The sequence below is a fragment of the Phaethon aethereus genome (assembly GCF_964289735.1).
Source record: "Phaethon aethereus genome assembly, chromosome: 1".
NCBI classification, from domain to species: domain Eukaryota; kingdom Metazoa; phylum Chordata; class Aves; order Phaethontiformes; family Phaethontidae; genus Phaethon; species Phaethon aethereus.
The window spans coordinates 85,273,347-85,292,189 of NC_138575.1; the positions used below are offsets into that span (position 1 = coordinate 85,273,347).

Here is an 18,843-nt window from a genome sequence, read left to right on the forward strand (position 1 = left end):
TATTTGGAATGTTTTTAAGGAGCCTTTATCACTTCCCAGAGTTGAATAGGATAGGAGAATCTGTACAAACCAGGAGCTTTATAGGAAACGATTGTTACCAAGCCCAGCATATCGCAAAACTACAGCACTCTCCAGCACATCTCTCTGTAGCCTCTTGGATGTTGCTGACCTTTGCCCTCAGGTCCTGAAGTCTTTCCTTATATCTCAGCCCCTCTAGCCTCAGACCTGCATCACAGCCACTCATCTGACATTATATATTTGCCTGGGCCCCTGGGACAAAGAACAGGAGGGACAGTTCAGAGCTCAAAAAACAAGAGGCAAATAAACACTCCAGGAAAATTACTGATCCCTGCTATTCAGCTTATTTCCTTGTTTTATAAGGCACATGCTGCCCTAATGTTTTTCAAAGAGTTTGAATTGGATTATAATGAGGGCAGACAGTGAAATATCTTCTGTTTTGCAAGCTGGTGTTTAAAAAAAGAAAAAGAGAATGGGAAAAGTCTGCCTGAGCAGTGCAATAGCATAAAGCATTTCCCTCACTCTTTAAAGGAGATCTCTGTTTCCTGCATCATCCATGTGCCATCTGGATGCTTCTCTCCTCACTGCCAACAGACTGCCCTGAATGGTGACACTGCCCTTTGGTTACTCCACCTCAATTAGCTGGTCAAGGAAACTCTTCCCATAAAGAGGCAACATGAGTCATACAGAGGCAAAGAAAGCCAGGCTGGGATGCAACAGATCTCTGTGCAGCTCTAGTTATCCATTTCCAAGGCCCTTCCATTACCAGAGGAATTTCTTGGAGACATTTGTGGTAACAGAAGCCAGTCTGCCCCTCAGCACCACCCAGCTTCCTCCATGCCACCCCAGAGGCAGCAGGCAGCTGCCTACACATCTGTGGTACAGCAGTATGAGGGATGAGCCAGAAGAGCTGAGGAGACTTGGGCAGGATTGGGCCTGCTGTTGCCTGTGGGATAGCATGCAGTAGGCACAGCCAGTAGGGAATCTGCCTCCATCACTGCTCCTATCCCCAGCCTGAAAATGCCCCATCTCATTCCAGCCCATGGACAGCCCTTTGCTGCACCAGCACCAATAGCTCTGGGGAAACCCTGCCTAGAATTTGTCTCTGATCTCTGTCTCCAAGACAGCCCTGTGTCCATCTCCTCTCTTGAATCTGTGTACCTCCAGAATGAAAATTCAAGCTTCAGCAGTGGGTAGTAGATGAGTGAAAGGTGAGATGGGGATAAGAAAGTTCTCTGTGCAGGGGGTGACAGAGCCAAGGGTTTTGGCAAAAGTCCATGACAAGGGAAAACATCCCAATTCAGATGAAATCTACTGTGAGACAGGGAATGAGGAAAACCTCATTTTCTTCTCTCTGGCCCTGGGTTGGCCTGGGTCTTTAGCCTCCGAAAGATACAACATGAACCAGGACAGCTTTATCTTGACTTCAAGCAACAAACTGCATCTATACTGGGATTTTGTAGTGATGCCTAAAGGAGAAGGAACAGGGTGAGCTGTGAAATAGTCTCGAGTCCAAATCCCAAAACAACAGTCAAAGTTGCATTATTGGGCTTGCATCATATCTTTGCAGGTGGTTTGAAGCAAATTGTTCATAGGGCTGCAGCAGGACTATCCCTGGTTCTTTTTTATTGCTGTTCTGCTGCCAGTTACCACCCTTGCAGTTCTGTTATTGGGAAGGACAGAATGAATGGTCTTCTCCGTAGATATTTTAATGTTTAATTCTAATCCAGTCAGTTTTGCAAGAGGTAGTAAAAGAGCTTGAAGAGCAGCTCTGCAAAGGAACAGATGGACTTTGCCCAAAAATAACCAGGCACGCAAGCAAACCAAAGTGGAAAGCTATAATGTGATATGAAACAAGTCATCTCACCTTGGGAAATTCCATTTTCCCAGAAATACCTTTCCTGTCTGACTTCAGCAAAGCTTGGAGACAGCTGGCCAGAAATCAGCAATTCTGTTTCCTGAAAAGCATCACTCTGATGAGGTGGTTTTGTTCTGACTCACAACACAAACAGAGTCCCTCCTTCCCTCCCAGTCTTGCTGGTTTCTCACCCACATACAGTGTTGTCCTCTGAAACAGGTAATAGCCTGTGGCATGTAGCTGGGATGCCACAGAGACAGGTTTAAAAAGGGGTATGAACCTGAGTCTCACCCAGGAATGCCTACCCAATTAATCTCCTTTTTAGCCTGGAGAACCCTTCCCCAGGGTTCTCCAGGGGAGAAAAAAAAAAATTTGAAAACCAAAACTTTTTACAGAAACTCTTTGGTTCTGTGCAAGCAACCTTTCCCTGTGAAAGCAAAACAATCCTGGCCAGCTCAGCTCTCATTCCTGCACACACTGCTGTGTCTCCAAGATAGAAACCAACTCAAAGGGCTGCACAAATAGATTGTCCTTAACTGAGGAGAACAAAAGCTAGGACTAAGCACACATGGGTGGAATTTACGTCTTGACAACTTCATCTTCAGAAGGCTGAGGCTTTTCTTAAACACAGTATCGGACTCTGCTGCTGTAGCCAGTACAGCTTCTACCTTTCCTTCTCCTGCTGTCCCTCACCCTTATTGTCTGTCACTGCCACTGGGGCAGGAGGGCACAGTTCCCTGAGATGAGTCTCTGAGTTTTAAATAAGGGGTGAGCCAAAGGGACGGTTGAGCTGGTTAGTGTCCACAGCACACTGAAAATAATACGGATATTCAACATGATAGTGTGGGAAAGTTCTCCTGCCCTTAACAGTGAATGGCCATGAACTCCTAAACCTCACTGTGCTATAGCCACAGAACCTTTTCTTTTTTGATGCTAATGGATATTCTTATCTCCTCCAGTCTGGGATCCTGTCATCTTTACCATCAGACAGGAAAGGATTACCTATGAGGTTGTGTGGCAGCACACTAGATAGGTGGATAGGGCTTTCTTCTAAGACACAACATATTTTGACACAAATTAAGACCATCCGCACACATGCAAACATTGAAACACTTGGGAGTTGAAGATTAAAAAACTGCTGTTCCTGTCAGCATGCAAAGAAGCTTGATGCAATCTGACTGTGATTTAGTAGGCGAGAGTTGGAAAGCAGATGAAGCTGCCAGGTTGATACCATCCCCTGGTTTGCTTGGAGAGATTGCCACCATGCCAGAGAGACTGTCACAGCAGCATGGTTGGTGGAAAGTTCTCAGCACTGATGTCCTTGACAATGCCCTCAATGGTGCCAACACCACACATGCTGAGAGCATCTAACTATCCCCACAATATAAATGGACAATAATGAAGGAGGATTATAAAACAGAACAAGAGAATTCTTCCTCCCATGAAAAAAAAAAAAAGGCATTAATAAAAAGAAAACAGAGCAGAAAGGAGCAAAGCAGAGGTCTGGTCTACGCTGGTATGGTGCCTGCATCCTTGCAGCTGATGGCAGCTACTGTTGCAGTCATATTGGTGCAAGCAATAGGCACATCAAAATCAACTCTGTCAGCAGCTGTGTTTGTCTTCAAAGGAAGTTCACTTTGGTTACTGGCCAGAGACTGCTGCACATCACACAGAAATAAGGAAACAGAGCAAGGAGATACAGAGACAGGAAGGGAAAAAATACAGTGAGATGAGAAATTAAAATGACAGGCCATCTGGAGAACAAAATGAACAGGTAAAAATGCATGAGAGAAATAAAAGCAAATAAAAGAGAGAACAAGAATAAGCAGAAAACCTGAGATGACATCAATAATGAGCCAGGCACAGGAACGCCAGAATTCCATCCTGCCTGCACGAGGGGAAGAAAAAGATGGATACCCCATGCTATGAGGCTCACTCATCCCATGAGCAGAGAAGACAGAGCAGAAGAGCATGACAGGTAGTGGAGGGGAAAGGAAATCCTTCTCCTAGCTCAGCCAAAGCCTTTAATCTTTGCCAGCCTGGCTTCCAGCATATGCGACAGCCCTGCTGGGAACTCCGTTAGCACTAACATCTTCCTAAAGCAGGGGAAGTTCGGCCTCATTTCATATAGACTGTTTGATTCCTTCCAGGAGCTCAGGCCACATACCCTCACAGTTTATACCCTACAGATTAAGATCTTCAGAACCCATTTTAGTTGAAGGGCTTATTTGCACAGGAAATTTCCTCCACTTGTGGCCTTTATCATATAGGTATCTGTCTAGCGGAAACTCTAGTGCATGACTCACCTGCAGCACAGGTAGCAAAAACAGCATCCCACAGAGAATTTGAATGGCCTGCAGCAAAGCCAGGAGATGGTAATTCTGTCATGCTGAAAGAAACACAAGTAAAGAGTAGTGAGTCTCAGCCACCACTGAGAACAGAACAGTTGAGTCAACACCTCTGTGAGATTTCTAGTATCACACTCAAGTCTTTCCTTTGCAAAGAAGCAGTTACAGTCTGGTATGTCACTCTAGAAAGGATGCTAGTCCCTCTCTCTGTGCAAACAAGCAAAGATGTGCATTTTGCAACAATTAAGCTAGGCCCAGCTTGCAGACAGTTAAGTTGATGCCAATGCAAACAGCAGTTTACAGAGGTTGTGTCTGGGACTTGCTGCTGGCAACAGAAATCATGGCCAAAACACAGGTGCAGGTGAGTGTTGCGAGCCTGAAGAAGAAAAATCAAGCAGGGGAAGAGCAGAAAGACACAGGAACTGTTGTGCAGGGGGAAAGCTATGTTTTCAAACTTTTATTTTGTATCTAGAATTAGTAAATAGAATTTCCTGGACTTATGTCTTGTTCAGGTTCACAAACACTCTCTGGATGTCTTGTGAAGGTACCTGAGATTGTACTCTCAGGAATAGCCGTCAGGAGCCACTCCTGTTATGAATGAACAGGCAAAACAAGAGGAGAATAAAGAGAGAAAGTTCATGCCACTAAATTCCCTAAGATTTTACTCATGTGAGAGTGGTGGACAATGCTACAAGAGAAAATGCACAGCATTCCCCCTTCCAAGGAGAGGGACTTATTCATCTGGATGGTGTTTCCCTGTTTGTCCTGTCCCTCAGCTGCAGCTCAGCTCTTGTTCTGAGGCCTGGACAGAGTTGTTTGTGTGTGGGAAGAGAGGCCCAAGTTTGTAAAATGCCTCTGCAGTCCAAGCCTGTCTCACCCTACATACGGAAGAATGCTCTTACGGGAGCAGCTGTAAATCTCCACGTCACGGAGACCTGTGGCCTCGGCGCCTTGCTGTGTTGTTCATAGCAAGCCAGTGACCGAGAGCAACTTAGCTGCTGAGGCAGGGAGTAGTTTTCCTTCATGAAGCTGCCAGCTCGAGCTCTCCTGGAGGCTGCCACTGAGAGATGGGAAGAAGGGAGGCAGGACAAACGCTCCCAGTGTACCTCAGCCCTGTGCCTCAAAAGGTGCTGGGGCACCCAGGGCAAGCCCGCCATTACAGCCAGCTCTCTGCACCCACTCCCACTCGGTACCGCCTTGGCCTGCTCGGGAGGGGCAGTAGTCAGGGAGGTAACCTGCCGCATCTCAGCTCACTGCCTCTGCCTTGCCCAGCCCTGCTCTCCCCACGGGAGACCGCCAGTTCCCAGCCTCTGCCCACCTCACCCGCCAGATACCCAGCGACGACGAAGGTGACGGCGGCGCTAACGACGCCCCGGCCACCTCGGAGGCTCTGGGGTCGCCGGGGCAGCCCGGCGGGCGGGCACCCCCAGCACCCCGCGGCTCAGCGTGGGGGCGGGAGAGGGAGGCCGGGAGGGGACGAGAGCCGCTCCCGCCGCCGCGGCTGTCTGCTGCCCCTCGGTGGCCGCCTGAGAGTGAAGCAGGGGAGGGCCGGGGGGTCCTCCTGCCGCTGCCCCCCGAGTTCAGTCTCCCCGTGACCTGTCCCAGAAACCTGCCGTCGCGGGCCAGAGGATCGCTTCCCCGAGGCGACATGTCTGCAAAACGCTGGTCTGGGGGACCGTCTCCACCCCTTCCCCTATCCCTGTGTCCCAGGACCGGCGCTCGCTCACATCGGGGCCACAGTCGCCGAGTCTGGGCGGGCTCCCAGCCGCGGGGCTGGGTCTGCGGACAGGGTTACACCGTCTTTTCAGGTGCGAGGTGGAGCTGACTGCGGAAAGCGGAAACTCCTGAGGAGCTGCTTACTCGAGTCAATGCAGTTACTTGGATTAACGTGAAGCGACTCACTCTCTGCCTGAAATGGCGTTCCCTCGGAGGTTTGAAGGGATTCGAGTGCCGCAGCACCCCAGCCCAGGCAAGACCAAGAAGCCCCTCTCCCTGAGCAGCGGCACAGCTCCCTGCGGCTGTCTTTCAGGATAGGGAGTAGCCAGCTTCCACACTGCCCTCCTGGCAGAGGACATCCGTCCCAGCAAAGGTCTGTGGGAGAAGCTGTCTTAACAGGTATGTGACAAACACAAACAGCCTCCTGCCCCGCTCTGTGCGGTGCCTATGGCTGGGGCACAGAAAGCAGCAGTGTCACAGCCTGTGTACTCCTTCCCTAAATACAAACAGCAGTCTGGGCAGGAGGGAGGCATTGCCAGCGTGTTCTCCTCAGTACGGACCTTCACCTCTTCCTCAGCCTAAGAACGCAAGGTGTCAAAAACGTGTGAATCACCTGATGCTTGCTCCAGGCCTGGCAGGGCCGCCAGGCTACCACAAAGCCTTGTGCCTCAGTTTCCTTGCATGTAGGGAAAACACAAAAAATAGCAATAACAGTTACCCGCTGCTATGTGCATGCTGAGCATGGGGTGGGGTCGTGGGCAGTGCCTTGTTTGTGGGAAGTGATTAATTAGGACTGTAGTTTTCTTTTGTCAGCTATACCAAGGCGATGATGATGTTTTATTTTCAATCCTTCCCCTAACCTGATAATTTAAGTCACGCCAAACCAGGCCAAGGGTAGAGCATTTGGCCACAGAACTACCCAATGTAATTGCATTGCATTTTGGATGCCACTCCTTCAGGTCGCTGCCAAAGTATCTAACCACCATCTCAGCTGGGTTTTGCAGCTTCTTAGCTTCAAGTTGTCCAAATTCCATCATTATCCATAACCAAGCCACAGAGTTAAGTGCTGGCTTGGAGATGTACCCTAGAACAGTGGTCCCTGTGGTAAGGTAAGGTCTTTTCCTGATAATAAAAGCTGCCTGGAGCTGAGTCTGCTGATGAACATGGGGTTACGATGGACCCAGCACAGTGGGTGGAGATTCCTCAGCCTGGACATTTACGGTATTCTAAGTATACCACTTCCTAAAATATGGGATCAGACCAGCTGGCCCGTTGTCCTTCTGACAACTCATACGAAGAGAAACGCTCCTCCCCTCCCAACATCAGTTAGCAAACAGTGTTGTCAGCCTCCACAGTCAATTGATGACAGCACAAGGACAGGACTGGGGAGTGTCTGTTGATCTGCTTTTCTTTGTACCTGAGCCATGTTTTCTAACCGCGGCTGCCCCCTACTTACCAGACTGCCCAGTTCACGGTCTCCTTGATGTACCTGGTGGTCTCAGACCAGCATACAGAGATTCGTTTAAGGTTCTGAAGTCAACAGCTGGCATCCACTAGTGTCAACAGTTCCACTTTACTGGTACAGGGAAGCGCTCTCACCCTGTGAAAATATAGTCTAAGGAGGAGGCAGAGTCCTCCGGGGTCGTAGTAAGACTGTGCTACAACATGCCCTGATCTCACCGCTCCGCTTTCCAAGGAGAAGGTGTGCTTCTCCAACACACACCTCAAATACAAACAGCTGTGAACATGTTATGAACAAGACCCAAACCAAGTCTGCTAACCCAAAGTGGAATCCTCCACAACACATGCAGTCCTCTCCCTGCGGAGAGGCTGAGAAAGAGACAAAGAACCACATGTGGCAGATCTGAGTCAAGGCACTGAATACCCCACCGGAAAATGCTCAGACACCATAACGATGAAGGCAATCTAGGAACCTAGACAAAATAATCTGGTTTTCTGTTCTCTTTTTCTCTTTCCTCCCCTCTACTTAATGTGGCCCACCTTTTTATCACTATATCTGACTTTAGTTTTTTGTCCAGGAATGCATGTATTGCCACATTTAAAGAAAGGGCTAGATTATGCACTCAGGTATTCTGTTACAAGCACGGAAACATTTCAAACCTCAGTGCCACCCAAGAGAGTGTGAAACTGTCTTTGACTGTCATGGGACCAGGATCCGTCCCTGCTGAGGAATTCTCCTGGTTACACAGAGGGAACTGAAATAAACACGTGGCCCACTGGGCTAATTCCTGCAGTTAATTAGGCTAATAATAATAATAGTTAATAATAATTAATTAAGAATAATAGTTAATAAGGCTAATTGCCTTAAATTCAGAAGGTTAAAAATAGATGTTCATGTGTTTCACCGTAGGGGAGGTTTTAAAGCTAGGAAGAGGGTGTTACATAGAACAGCCTGATTCTGAGCATTTTCTTTTCCTCCTGTTTCCTGGTGCTATAGGAAATGGCTGTTAAGCAGGCTGCTTAGCAGTCCTTGGCATTTCCATGACTGCACCCTTCAGCGCTGCGAGGGACAGCTTCAGGTGCTCCAAGCGGCTCTCTCCAGCCACTGGAGCGCACATGAAGGACACGTGCAGGGGACAGGCATTGACCAGTGTAGACCTGTTCTCTGGGGATCAGATGACAGAAGAGGAGTGCAACAGGGGCTGGTCTTCATCACTGAGCTGTGCTGGGGAACACGCTGTTCAATAGCCTGCTCTGGCTGCAGGGCAACGCTGCTGCCTTGTCCTCATGTTGGATGCAGCTGGTGGACAGATCAGCAATCAGGCGTCCAGCTGGGGCCAGCGCATGGGTGCACAGAACAGGTGGGTACTGATAGAAACTGAAATCTTCAGCGGTTTGTGTCAACGTGCTGACTGGGAACTGCAGTGGCTGAGGAGAGATGAACTACATCCGGCTTGACCATTTCTGCTGCAGAGGTGGGGAAGTCTGGTGGGTGCAGTAAGTGGAGATAACTGAGGTGTTACCATGTCAGAGGGCCCCACTGGATCACAAGTCAACATCTGCATCTTTGCACCAAAGCCATGCAACACTCTGCAAGGTTACTTTGCATGTACAGGCACTTTGACACTATTATTAGGCTGTTTACAGCTATAGTAAAGCAACTTAGTCGTGAGTGGGGTTAAGAGAAGGTATTCTCAGGCCTGTCTTAGCCCCAGAGTTTGCATGGAGGACACAACTGGGGTTAGAAGTGGAACTTTTAGCAAAAAGTTTTTCCCAACACAGACAGTCATGGCTGCTCCTCCTCTTTCATGACTAACCTGTGCTGGGGAAGTATTTTCATTTTGTCGCAGCAGCGTCTGAGGGTCTGGAGTTCTTTCACTCTATGATTCTGTGGCTTTTCCTGCCCTTGCAGCCTGGGAAGAGATACAGTCGATAATACAGTCTCTTTGAATTTTTTTTTGCTGCCCCAAAAGATGTGTTTTCACAGCCTAATATGAGCCGATTCTCCATGCATTATCCAGCTGATTCTCTTATCTAAAGGAGATGAAGTACAGATAATTTTTACCTTTACATCACTAGCTGATGCCAATGCCATATTCCCCTCACCATCCTCCACCCTTCACTTGGATTCAATTCCTAGACAAATGACACCCAGTAAAAAAAGCTACAGCCTCTCACTGTGGGTGTCTTTTTGTCTCTTTTTCTTTCCATTTCAGCCAAGACCGCCATCTAAAAGTTGTTAGACAAAAGCGGGTAAATCTTTTTCTTCCGTCAGTCCCAGACAACATCCACTTGCAGATCCCATTCCACAGCCCTGGGCTTCACCGGCTCTACCATTCAGATGTAGAGCAGGTGCCAGCCAGGGAGCCTCACGCTCTAACACTTGCTAATCGCTCATGAATGCATGTGCAAGAGCCAGTCTTGGAGAAAAGGAGAGGGTGTACAGGTGGGGGTAAGGGCCAGGCAATGTGGGGATCCCTGTCTCAGCTCCTGACAGATTTGAAAGATGAGCACGCTTTTCCCTAATCCCAGCCTTCCCTGTAATTAGATACTTGCCTCGCAGGTGCTCTGCTCTTACAGGGACTTCCTGGGGCTTAAAAAATCCAGATGGCACATATTGGGCACAGTGACCTGCCTGAAAAGTATGTGCTAACTTGGAAGAGTTTTGTTGGTGGGATGTGTGAGCAGCACTTGCAGACTGTGTGCCCACTTATGATCTGCACAAGTGTAATTACAGTCAACCACTTGGCACATAATCCTCATTAGTTCTGTTCTGATATTCATTAGCAGTGGTGAAACACTCCTATGGGATCGGCCTCAGATGGGAGAGGTGGAAGAAAACAGGTGCCACAATATACAGTGAACTCGAGAGAGCCTTCAACATGCATGAAATCTAGCTTCCACTTCAGTGCCCCACTTGAAGCAAAGGCTTTGGCAGCAATGGATTTTGCAGAGACTTTTTCCCCTGGGTGGGTTGTAGGAAACTGTCCCCATCAGAATGGGGAAGATGAGCAAAGAAGCCTCAGGAAAAAAGAGCAGCTTCTGTTTCATTTCAAAGTGCGTAACCAGCGTGTGTTTGGGGAACAAAAGGCAAACTGCCTGATACAGAGCATCCTTTTGGAGGAAAGTGGGGGATGTGGCTCATGTTTTGAGGCTACATAGGGCCTTAGTACACTGAGAAACACAGGACTTGCTATTCCCCTCTGGTGGTGGAAATGGCAGAAAGCATTTGAACACAGCTACGTCTATGCTGTTTGCTTTTTAGTAAGAGGACATCTGAGCCTGTAGGAACAACCACACTGTGGCTAAAGGGAAGAGGGTAGAACTCGAGCAGAGAGGATGCTTGGAAGGTTTTTGCCCAACATGCACAATCTCCCCATGTTCCCCAGGACTTGGCACAATCCTGGATCCAAGCTGTGTGATTCACAAGTCTTCCCTTGGGTGAAACTATTTCGTATTCCAGCTGATGGGCACTGGTGGTAGGGAATGCTTCTTGAGATGAGTGCTAACAACTACAGCACTCCAGCATCATGTGCGTGGCAGGCATGGATGAAGCCTTGGTAAAGGACGAACAGACCCATCAAACCCTAGAAATCTGGGTTGGCTCACTAGCCTGCTTCCCACCTGTTTTTTGACACTCAGCTTTCCTGCCTTTTCAGAGAGTCGCTTGGTTTTGTGCCATGGCTCCTCTGTCCCAGTCTGCTTCTCCACTGCTAACAAAGGGACACATCACCCAGTAGTTCTCAGGTGATTGAGAGACTGGGTTGTTAATGGGAGGGAGAAGCTTTGTCCTTTTCTCGACCTGCTCCCCTAAAGAGTCAAGAGAAAGGAAAACTGTATTTTAATATGAATGAGGGTCTAATTTTTGTTATTCTTTCTTGACCACCTTCCTTCCACAAACATGGCATCTTGGGTCCAGACTGTGAGCTGTGACCACACTACAGGGGGTAGGCTGTCCGGAGCCAAGTGCTGGGAGAGTACTGAGGGCTGCAGGGCAGGAGTGTTCTCATATGCCTAACTTGCGGAGTGTTCAATTAAAAAAAAAAAAAGGAATAATAAAAAATCAAAGGTGCCTGCTTGGGAGACAAGCTCAACCGAATACAAAGGATGGATTTCTACCTGCCTTCCCCAACCACGCACATCCCTGACAGAAGATGATGGCTCCCAGGGAAACCTCTGAGGAGCAATGGGGCTTAGACCATGGTTTCCTGTTCATTAATACCAAGCCTGCACCCTGCCGTCTTACTGAGCCACGTCAACATGAGCAGAATGACACAGCGACACTCAGTGACACTTCACAGTATACACCAAAACACAAGATGACTCAGGTTTGAGCTAGCTGCAGGAGGACAGAAGAGCACCTAATCTACATAAAATTTGAGACAACCTCTACCACTGTAACATTAACCTGTTGGTGAAAATGAGTTTAGCAATGCTCTGAGGTAGCAACCCATAGCATTTCTGAGCCAGTGGCATGAGCTTCAGAGCTGGATTTACAGTATCAGCCAGCTGCTGCTTCCCCAGCTCCGGTCTATGTAAACTGATGTGTTTGCATCACTTCAGCGCAAGGTTGAGCTTCAGCCCTCGGAAGGTAGTGACCCTACTGACACCGATGGGGGATCCCTTGTAGGGAGAACTTGCTGGATGAAAACTCCTTCCGGGCACGGTCCTGCCTCACCTGTGCTTAGGCCAAGAGACCAAGACTGCTTTTAGACTTGAGCTTCTATCTCTGCTGTTGAAGGGCTATGAAAAAGGTTTGTTAGGGTATGCTTCATCCCGGTGAGTTAGTTACATTCACTTCCATGCCCTCCATGAGCCAACTTACGCTTACTCACCTGACTAAAGCTTCACAGTATTAAGCACATAGTGAATTCAGAACTGCAAAGGCTGAGGGGAGCAGGGGGAGATCGGCCATAACATGAAGACAGTGTGGGACACAACCTTGGGCCAAAAAAGCAAATTATTGCTACTATTTGGCCCAGTTGAGAAGAATGGGACTAGACTAGAGCTTAATTTTGTTGCTCTTCCAGCTGGAAACAGCTCCAAAAGAAACACTAGTGGATACTTGCATCTTCTTTATGCATCATTCCCAACAGGTATTTTTTAAAAGCGTGTCAGCTCTAGACATTCATGGGCAGTATATCCAGTTTTCAGGCTAATGGTGCCACAGGGCAGATGTCCCAGACCTAGCACTCTGGGGAGCCTCTCAAACATCTACATCTTGCTTTCCATAGCATGCTCTGTGCCTGTATGACTTCTGGATTTACCTTCCCAAGCTGTTTTTATGTGTATCATTTATTTGGGGGAAAATAACTGGATTTCTTTTCTTAAATAAATTCTGACTTTAGTTGGTATGGTTTTATACACTCACACAAGTCTTGTTTGTCTCACAAAAACATTAAAAAAGAGATGTTTTGTCACCTGATTAGAGGTATGGTTGGGGAGAGGGAGCAAATTATCCTCACTGAAAGGGGATGTATGGGGAAAAGAGATTTGGTGGTTAAAGCATAAAAACAAAGGGAATGGAAGACGAGTGGGATGAGAAAATCAAAAGATACATCAGTTCCATCCATGCGTACTACAAAGCAGGTCTCTCTAGGAGGGAATCTGATCTACACGTGAAAACTGATATATGAAAACTGCAAACTATGAGCAGTTCTGCTGCGTTTCCAAACACACGCGCGCACACACACACACACAGTTCCCCGAGGGAGGATTTGCTGGCGGAGGCGGCGTTTCTCCGGCTGTGAAATGCTAACCCCCCTGCCGCGGGCATCCCTCGCAAGCCGTGTCCCCTCCGGTGACACGGGGATTCCGGCAGCCTGCGAGACGGCCGGCAGCGCCTGCGGGAGCCCTCAGGGTCTCCAGCCGGGCCCCCTTGCCGGCAGGGCTGCCTCTGTGCACAAAGCCGAGACCGCGCCAGAGGCAAGGGCTTTGCCCAGGGGACACAGCCCCGCTCCCCGGGCCTGCAGCCCAGCGTCCTCCTCCGTCTTTGCAACGGGCTGTGGTTTTGGTGAACTCGGAGGGTCCCCGCGGGGAGCACGCGTGTCCGGCGGCACCCTTGCCTGCAGGGTCTCGCTCCCACAGCGGGCAGCACGATCGCTTCGCGCCCGGGGACGAGGCCGGGGGGTACCCCTTTCCGTCCGGGCGTTAGCGGGGCTGACGGCAAGAGGCAAGCGGCCCTACCCGAAACCCCACGCCCGGGGCGGCGAGGGCAGCCCCGGCAGCGCGGGTGCCACGGGGTAAGAAGCGGGCTCCGGTTCCGCGGTTCAGCCCTTCTCCCAGTTATAAGCACTTTCCCCCGCGTTCCTAATCGTCTCTACGTCTGGATCCCGTCCGGATTCTAACCGTGAAAAACAAAACCACCGTTAATGAGGGACTGATCAAAGGTGGGCCCGACGAGGACCCCTCCAGGCGAGCAGGGCCGCAGCAGCGTTATCTGGCGGCGGTGGGCTCAGGGCACCAGCTGAGCCTCGTTTCTTATCATGATTCCAGAGGGGAGGAGGAGATATATGGAAGTCAAGCGAGGCCCCTCTCTGTCATCTCCAAACGATTTTTCACAGTGCAACAGGTCAGTAGCTGCTCCCCTGCCTTTGTATACGGGTAGGTGGCTGTGTCCTCTTTCCTTGCACTGGGGCATGTGCGGAATTTGCTTGATGTGTCACATGGCCTCATTTGTACTTCTTCTAGGTGGTTCTCCAAGTTTTGTAACTTACGGGCTGTGAGATCCTCCCAATAAACCTTTAATTTTCTTAAAGAAAGCAGTAATAGTTGGGGAGTGGGGAAGTTTATCTTCCCCAAGCAGACTCTAGACTCGGGTTCCAAATCCTTAAGATCTATAAGGCTCTCTTATAGGTCTACTGCTCTCGTTCCCTTTGGAATCTGACTGGGCGATTCCCACCTCTCCCCGGTGGATAGCAAAAATAAACTTTTTTTAAGCTATCGCTTCTTTGGAAAGAAAGAAAGAAAAATGTCGGAAGTCTGAGGAAAGAAGCTTGAAAAAGGTGAAGTGCTATTTCTCTGTACCCCTGCAAAACAGGCCTGCCTGTCTCATCCTTGGGCTAGCCGCTGGAGGAGCAACTTGTCTTTGAGCCCTCTTCCCCGCAATACAGACACCTCTCTGTAGCGCCGTCCCCCCCTGCCCCCAGTCTGTATTCACTAGCGGGGAGGCTTATCTGTTTGCAATGATGGTTGCGATCTGCAATGCAGACACGCAGAGCCTCCGCATGCCCCGGGGCAGGCTCTGGGTTCCCCTCCATTCTTCGCATTTGGGTGGGGACGGGTGAGGAGGCGGAGGTGGGGAGAAAGAGTGTTAAACGTGGGGGTGGGGGGTGTCTGCCAAGCCCTGTCCAACTCACCGGACGGCTCTGCTCAGGCCTTGTGGCCCCGAGGGGGAAACACGGCCTTTCCTCCCGCCCCTCGGCAGGGAGGGGTGTGCTGGCAGCAGTGCCGGACCCCCACCGCGGCACCAAGGAGCCAAGCTGGGGAAGTGGGGCCTGGTGTCCCTGCCCTCCCCCACTCTCTGAATGCCCCCCAAAGCCCCTCCCCTCCAATCAACTGACTTTTAACATGACAATGGCCATGACAATTCTGCTAGCCAAGGCCAGGATGGGGAGGACATAAAGCATCCCCCCACCCCCGCCTAATGGGGTGCCTGCCTGCCTGCGGGCTATCTGCAGCTTCTACCGCCACCTCGCCGCCTGCTCGGGGCTGGAGGTCCCGGCCCGGCCATGAGTGCCCACCTGACCATGCCGCCCTACCTGCCCTACCCCGGCGCGGTCAGGTATGGGGACTACTACTGGCTCTCTCCAGGAAGCATGGACAGCGTGCCCGCCGAGGAGGCTCCGGCGGCGGACGCGCTGCCCTTCCCCGCGGCGGAGAAGACGCCCAGCCACCCAGGTACGCGCCCGGCCCTGCTGACCCCGGTAGAGCTGTCGGGTTGCCCTCGGCTTGGGGGATACTTTTGTCCCTTGTGTCTCTCCGGCCCCGGGGGTGGGGGGCGATGTCGGTGCTGGCGGCGCCCCGAGAGCCGCCCGGCCGGGGTGCGACGAGCGCGGCCCCGCTGGAAGCGGCGGTGGGAGCGGGCGTGGCCCCTGCGCCCGGGCGGGACGAGGCAGAGGTGGAAGCAGAGAGGGGTCTCGGCTCCGCGACCCCGAGGGTGCCCGTGCCGGCACGCGGTGCTTCTCCGCGCTGCCTCGCCTGCGGAGCCTTTGCTAGTTCCCAGGACATTAAATTCTCCCGATGAACTGGACTTGGGAGTCTTTGAGTCTTCTCCACCTGACCCTGCTCACCCCAGTTCTCTCTTCTGCCTAGACGTCTCTCCGGCTTCCTCCAGCTCTGGGACACTCATTCAGTACACCCCCGACTCCGCCACTAGCCCCACCGCAGAGCGCCCGTCTCCCCATCCCTCTTTCCAGAAGGCTAAAGAGGAAGGTGAGGGTGTGGTGAAGAAGGCCAAGAGCCGCACAGCCTTCTCCCAGGAGCAGCTGCAAATCCTGCACCAGCGGTTCCAGAGCCAGAAGTACCTCAGCCCCCAGCAGATCCGGGAGCTGGCTGCTGCGCTGGGGCTCACCTACAAGCAGGTGAACATCTTGGTCTGAGCAGCTGACCACATCCCTGGTGTGAAGTGATCTTTCAAGCAGGGTTTTTTTGGTGGTTTTTTTTTTATTTTTCTTAGACACCAGAGATGCGTTTCTTTCATGGTCTTGCTTATACCGTTGCTTACATGAGAGAGCAGAGGGTGTGAAAACTTATGACTCAGCCTTCCTCTTATGTTTGGTTCCAGCACTATCCACCCACTCCGTGCAGGTGGTTGAAAGTGTGTACAGAGCAGGGCTATGCAGAGCCAGGTTGTATTTCTGTGTGGACATGTGTTGTCTCTGATGAATGTGAAAAGTCAGATACTTGTACTGCTATGCAAATTGCCTTTCTTAGTCAGAGGGGCGCCTGGGTATGTCCCTAGAGAGTGGGTCCATGCCCCACCAGCCACTCGTGTCTGACTGAAGGAATGACTCACTCCTGAGTCAGCACTGATCTTGGCGCAGCAGCGAGGTGCTGCTGCTGTACAAGCTGCCTTTCTGCAGTCGTCTTGGCCTCTTTTTCAGGTAGGGTTTTTGATGTCATGAAAGGCCCCATGTGATCTGAGGAGTAACAGTGGCAGTCTTCATGTCTCGGCTCTGTGATTCTATGGCTACCTGGGTCTGCTGCATACTGTTAGTTGTTGAAATTAGGTACAGTATTAGGAGTCAAGCAGAAACCGGATTGTAGTAGAAGGCATCTTTAGGATGTGTGGTAAGGTCTGAGAATGCATTTCTAATGTCCTGTGTCCTCTCCCCATCACTTCTAGGTGAAAACATGGTTTCAGAATCAACGGATGAAATTTAAACGTTGCCAGAAGGAAAGCCAATGGGTGGAAAAAGGGGTGTATCTACCACAGGTGAGACGATTCCCCCTTTCCTCACCACCAGTCACGGTTCCTCCAGTCTGTGGGGAGAAGTGTATCATGTCCAACCTGCAAACTCGAACAATGCACAGGACTCTATATTACTAAGCCCATTGTATTTCTCCTAGTAAGACTTACAGTGGCATCTATTTTAAACCTGCCCTGGTGACTGAAAGAGCTTTGTTTCCAGTCCACTTATCTCCCAGTTGAGACTAGACAGAAAACAAAATAGCCAAAGCAGGCCAGAATGCTAATCATCCTGTTTTTCTCCCCAGCATGGTGCTCCCAGACTTGTTGAGTTGTAGATTACTAATTTAAGATCTTGCCATCTCTGCTATTAGTAGTCTATAGTGAGGACAATGAGTACGAAAAAGACACTATTGTTTGGCTGGGGGGAAGGGGCGGGGGAGACAAGATGACCCATTCAAAAGAATGGGCACAGTTGGTGTGGTGCTCTGCATTACTGAACAGCCTTCTCTCTCTCCTAGAATGGGTTCCATCAGGCTTCGTACCTGGATATAACACCCACATTTCACCAGGGCTTCCCTGTTGGTGCCAGCAGAAACCTTCAGGCTGTGACCAACGTGCACCAGGCTTACAACAGTGGCCAGACTTATGGGAATGGGCAGAGCCTGTACTCGTTCATGGCTGTGGAGGATGAGGGGCTTTTTGGAAAAGGTGGGACAAGCTGCAGTACTCAGCAAGCCATGGGTTTATTCGGCCAGCAGATGAACTTCTATCACGGCTACCCTGCCGATATGGACTATGTCAGCCTGGAGTCAGAAGACACTTACGGCTTCCAGAGCACCTCTGACAGCGTCACACCGTTCTCGAGCTCTCCTGTACGGCATCAGTACCAGCCCCCTTGGCATCCCCTGGGGACCCAGAGTGGTTATGAGTCTTAGGCCTAAGTATTTTTTTTTCTCTCGTGGGGTTTCTAGGGTATTTGCTCAGGGATCCAGTTTCTATTCCCTTCTCTTGCCCCTCCTCCCCTACTTCTGCTTTAACCATTGGTGGGGCTCAGCACCCTGCTGCCTTGGGCTAGTTTTCTGTTTAAAGGCTCGTGTCTGTTCATAGCTAACCCTTGGCAAGAGTGTTTTCTGTGTGGATAGATGAAACTTCATTCATGGAGGGGAATGTGCAATGCCCCAGACAGGAGCAAGCAGAGGTGGTAAAGGTCTGTTTTTGCTCTCCCAAGTCTCACCTTCCTCTGCTGCCTCCTGAGCAGGTGATCTCTGATCCTTGCCCTTGTGTGTCTTGCAGCAGAGCTTTGCTGGAGAAGAAAACCCCTATACTTCAGCATATTTCTGCTAGAAATATCCTTCTGTAACCCAGCATCTTTTCTGCTGTCTTGCCTATTTCTGTTGCTACCTCAGTCAGCTAACTGCTATCAGGTTCTTCACCTGCATCCTCTCCTCCCTCACCGAAAAGCCACGTGAGAACATCTGACTTCAAATGACTTGATCCAGTTACTCTCAGCGACTCCTGGAGGGGTCAGCACCTGCCTGCCCCTTGCCTGCTGCCCTCCTGTGTACCTAGGGCAGCTGAGAGGCTGGGAGGAGCGGAGGAGAGAGAATCGGGTAGAGTATTGCCTGTATCTCGCATGGAAACTTGCTCTGTGGTTTCCAGAGCTGCTAACTAATTCAGGATGGTGTCTCTGGGACTGTCTCCACCCAGTTTAGATCCTGCCTTTCTACATCTCTCTGCTGAGGGACTGTTGGCTTGTCCCAACCTGCAAATTGCAGCAGAGGGTAACCCTAAGTGCCATTGCTGGAAGTGTGAGGAGTGGCTGTGTGTAGTCATCTCTGGAGTGGTGAGAACAGTCTGCTTATCTGCACATGAGGTCCCCTAGCACTCCACAAACACAGCACCACTACGGTGCAGATTCCTCTGGGGTAGAGGCAGGCAGCTAGGTAAAGGACTCAGTTATTTTAAAGGTGGTGTTTAATGTCATTTTTTGTGGAACCTGGATGTTTGGGCCAGGGGTTGTCGGGAAATCC

At 50.4% G+C, this 18,843-nt stretch overlaps 1 protein-coding gene across 1 annotated transcript; it reads left to right on the forward strand.

The window, feature by feature from the left end:
• Positions 1-15,110: 15,110 nt before the first annotated feature.
• Positions 15,111-17,748, forward strand: LOC309416734 (homeobox protein NANOG-like; the record flags this gene model as incomplete). Its single annotated transcript, XM_082014092.1, has 4 exons — positions 15,111-15,300; positions 15,715-15,983; positions 16,748-16,837; positions 17,332-17,748. The coding sequence occupies exons 1-4, from the start codon at positions 15,132-15,134 to the stop codon at positions 17,746-17,748; spliced, it is 945 nt and encodes a 314-aa protein (XP_081870218.1). The 5' UTR covers positions 15,111-15,131.
• Between the last annotated feature and the right edge of the window lie 1,095 nt (positions 17,749-18,843).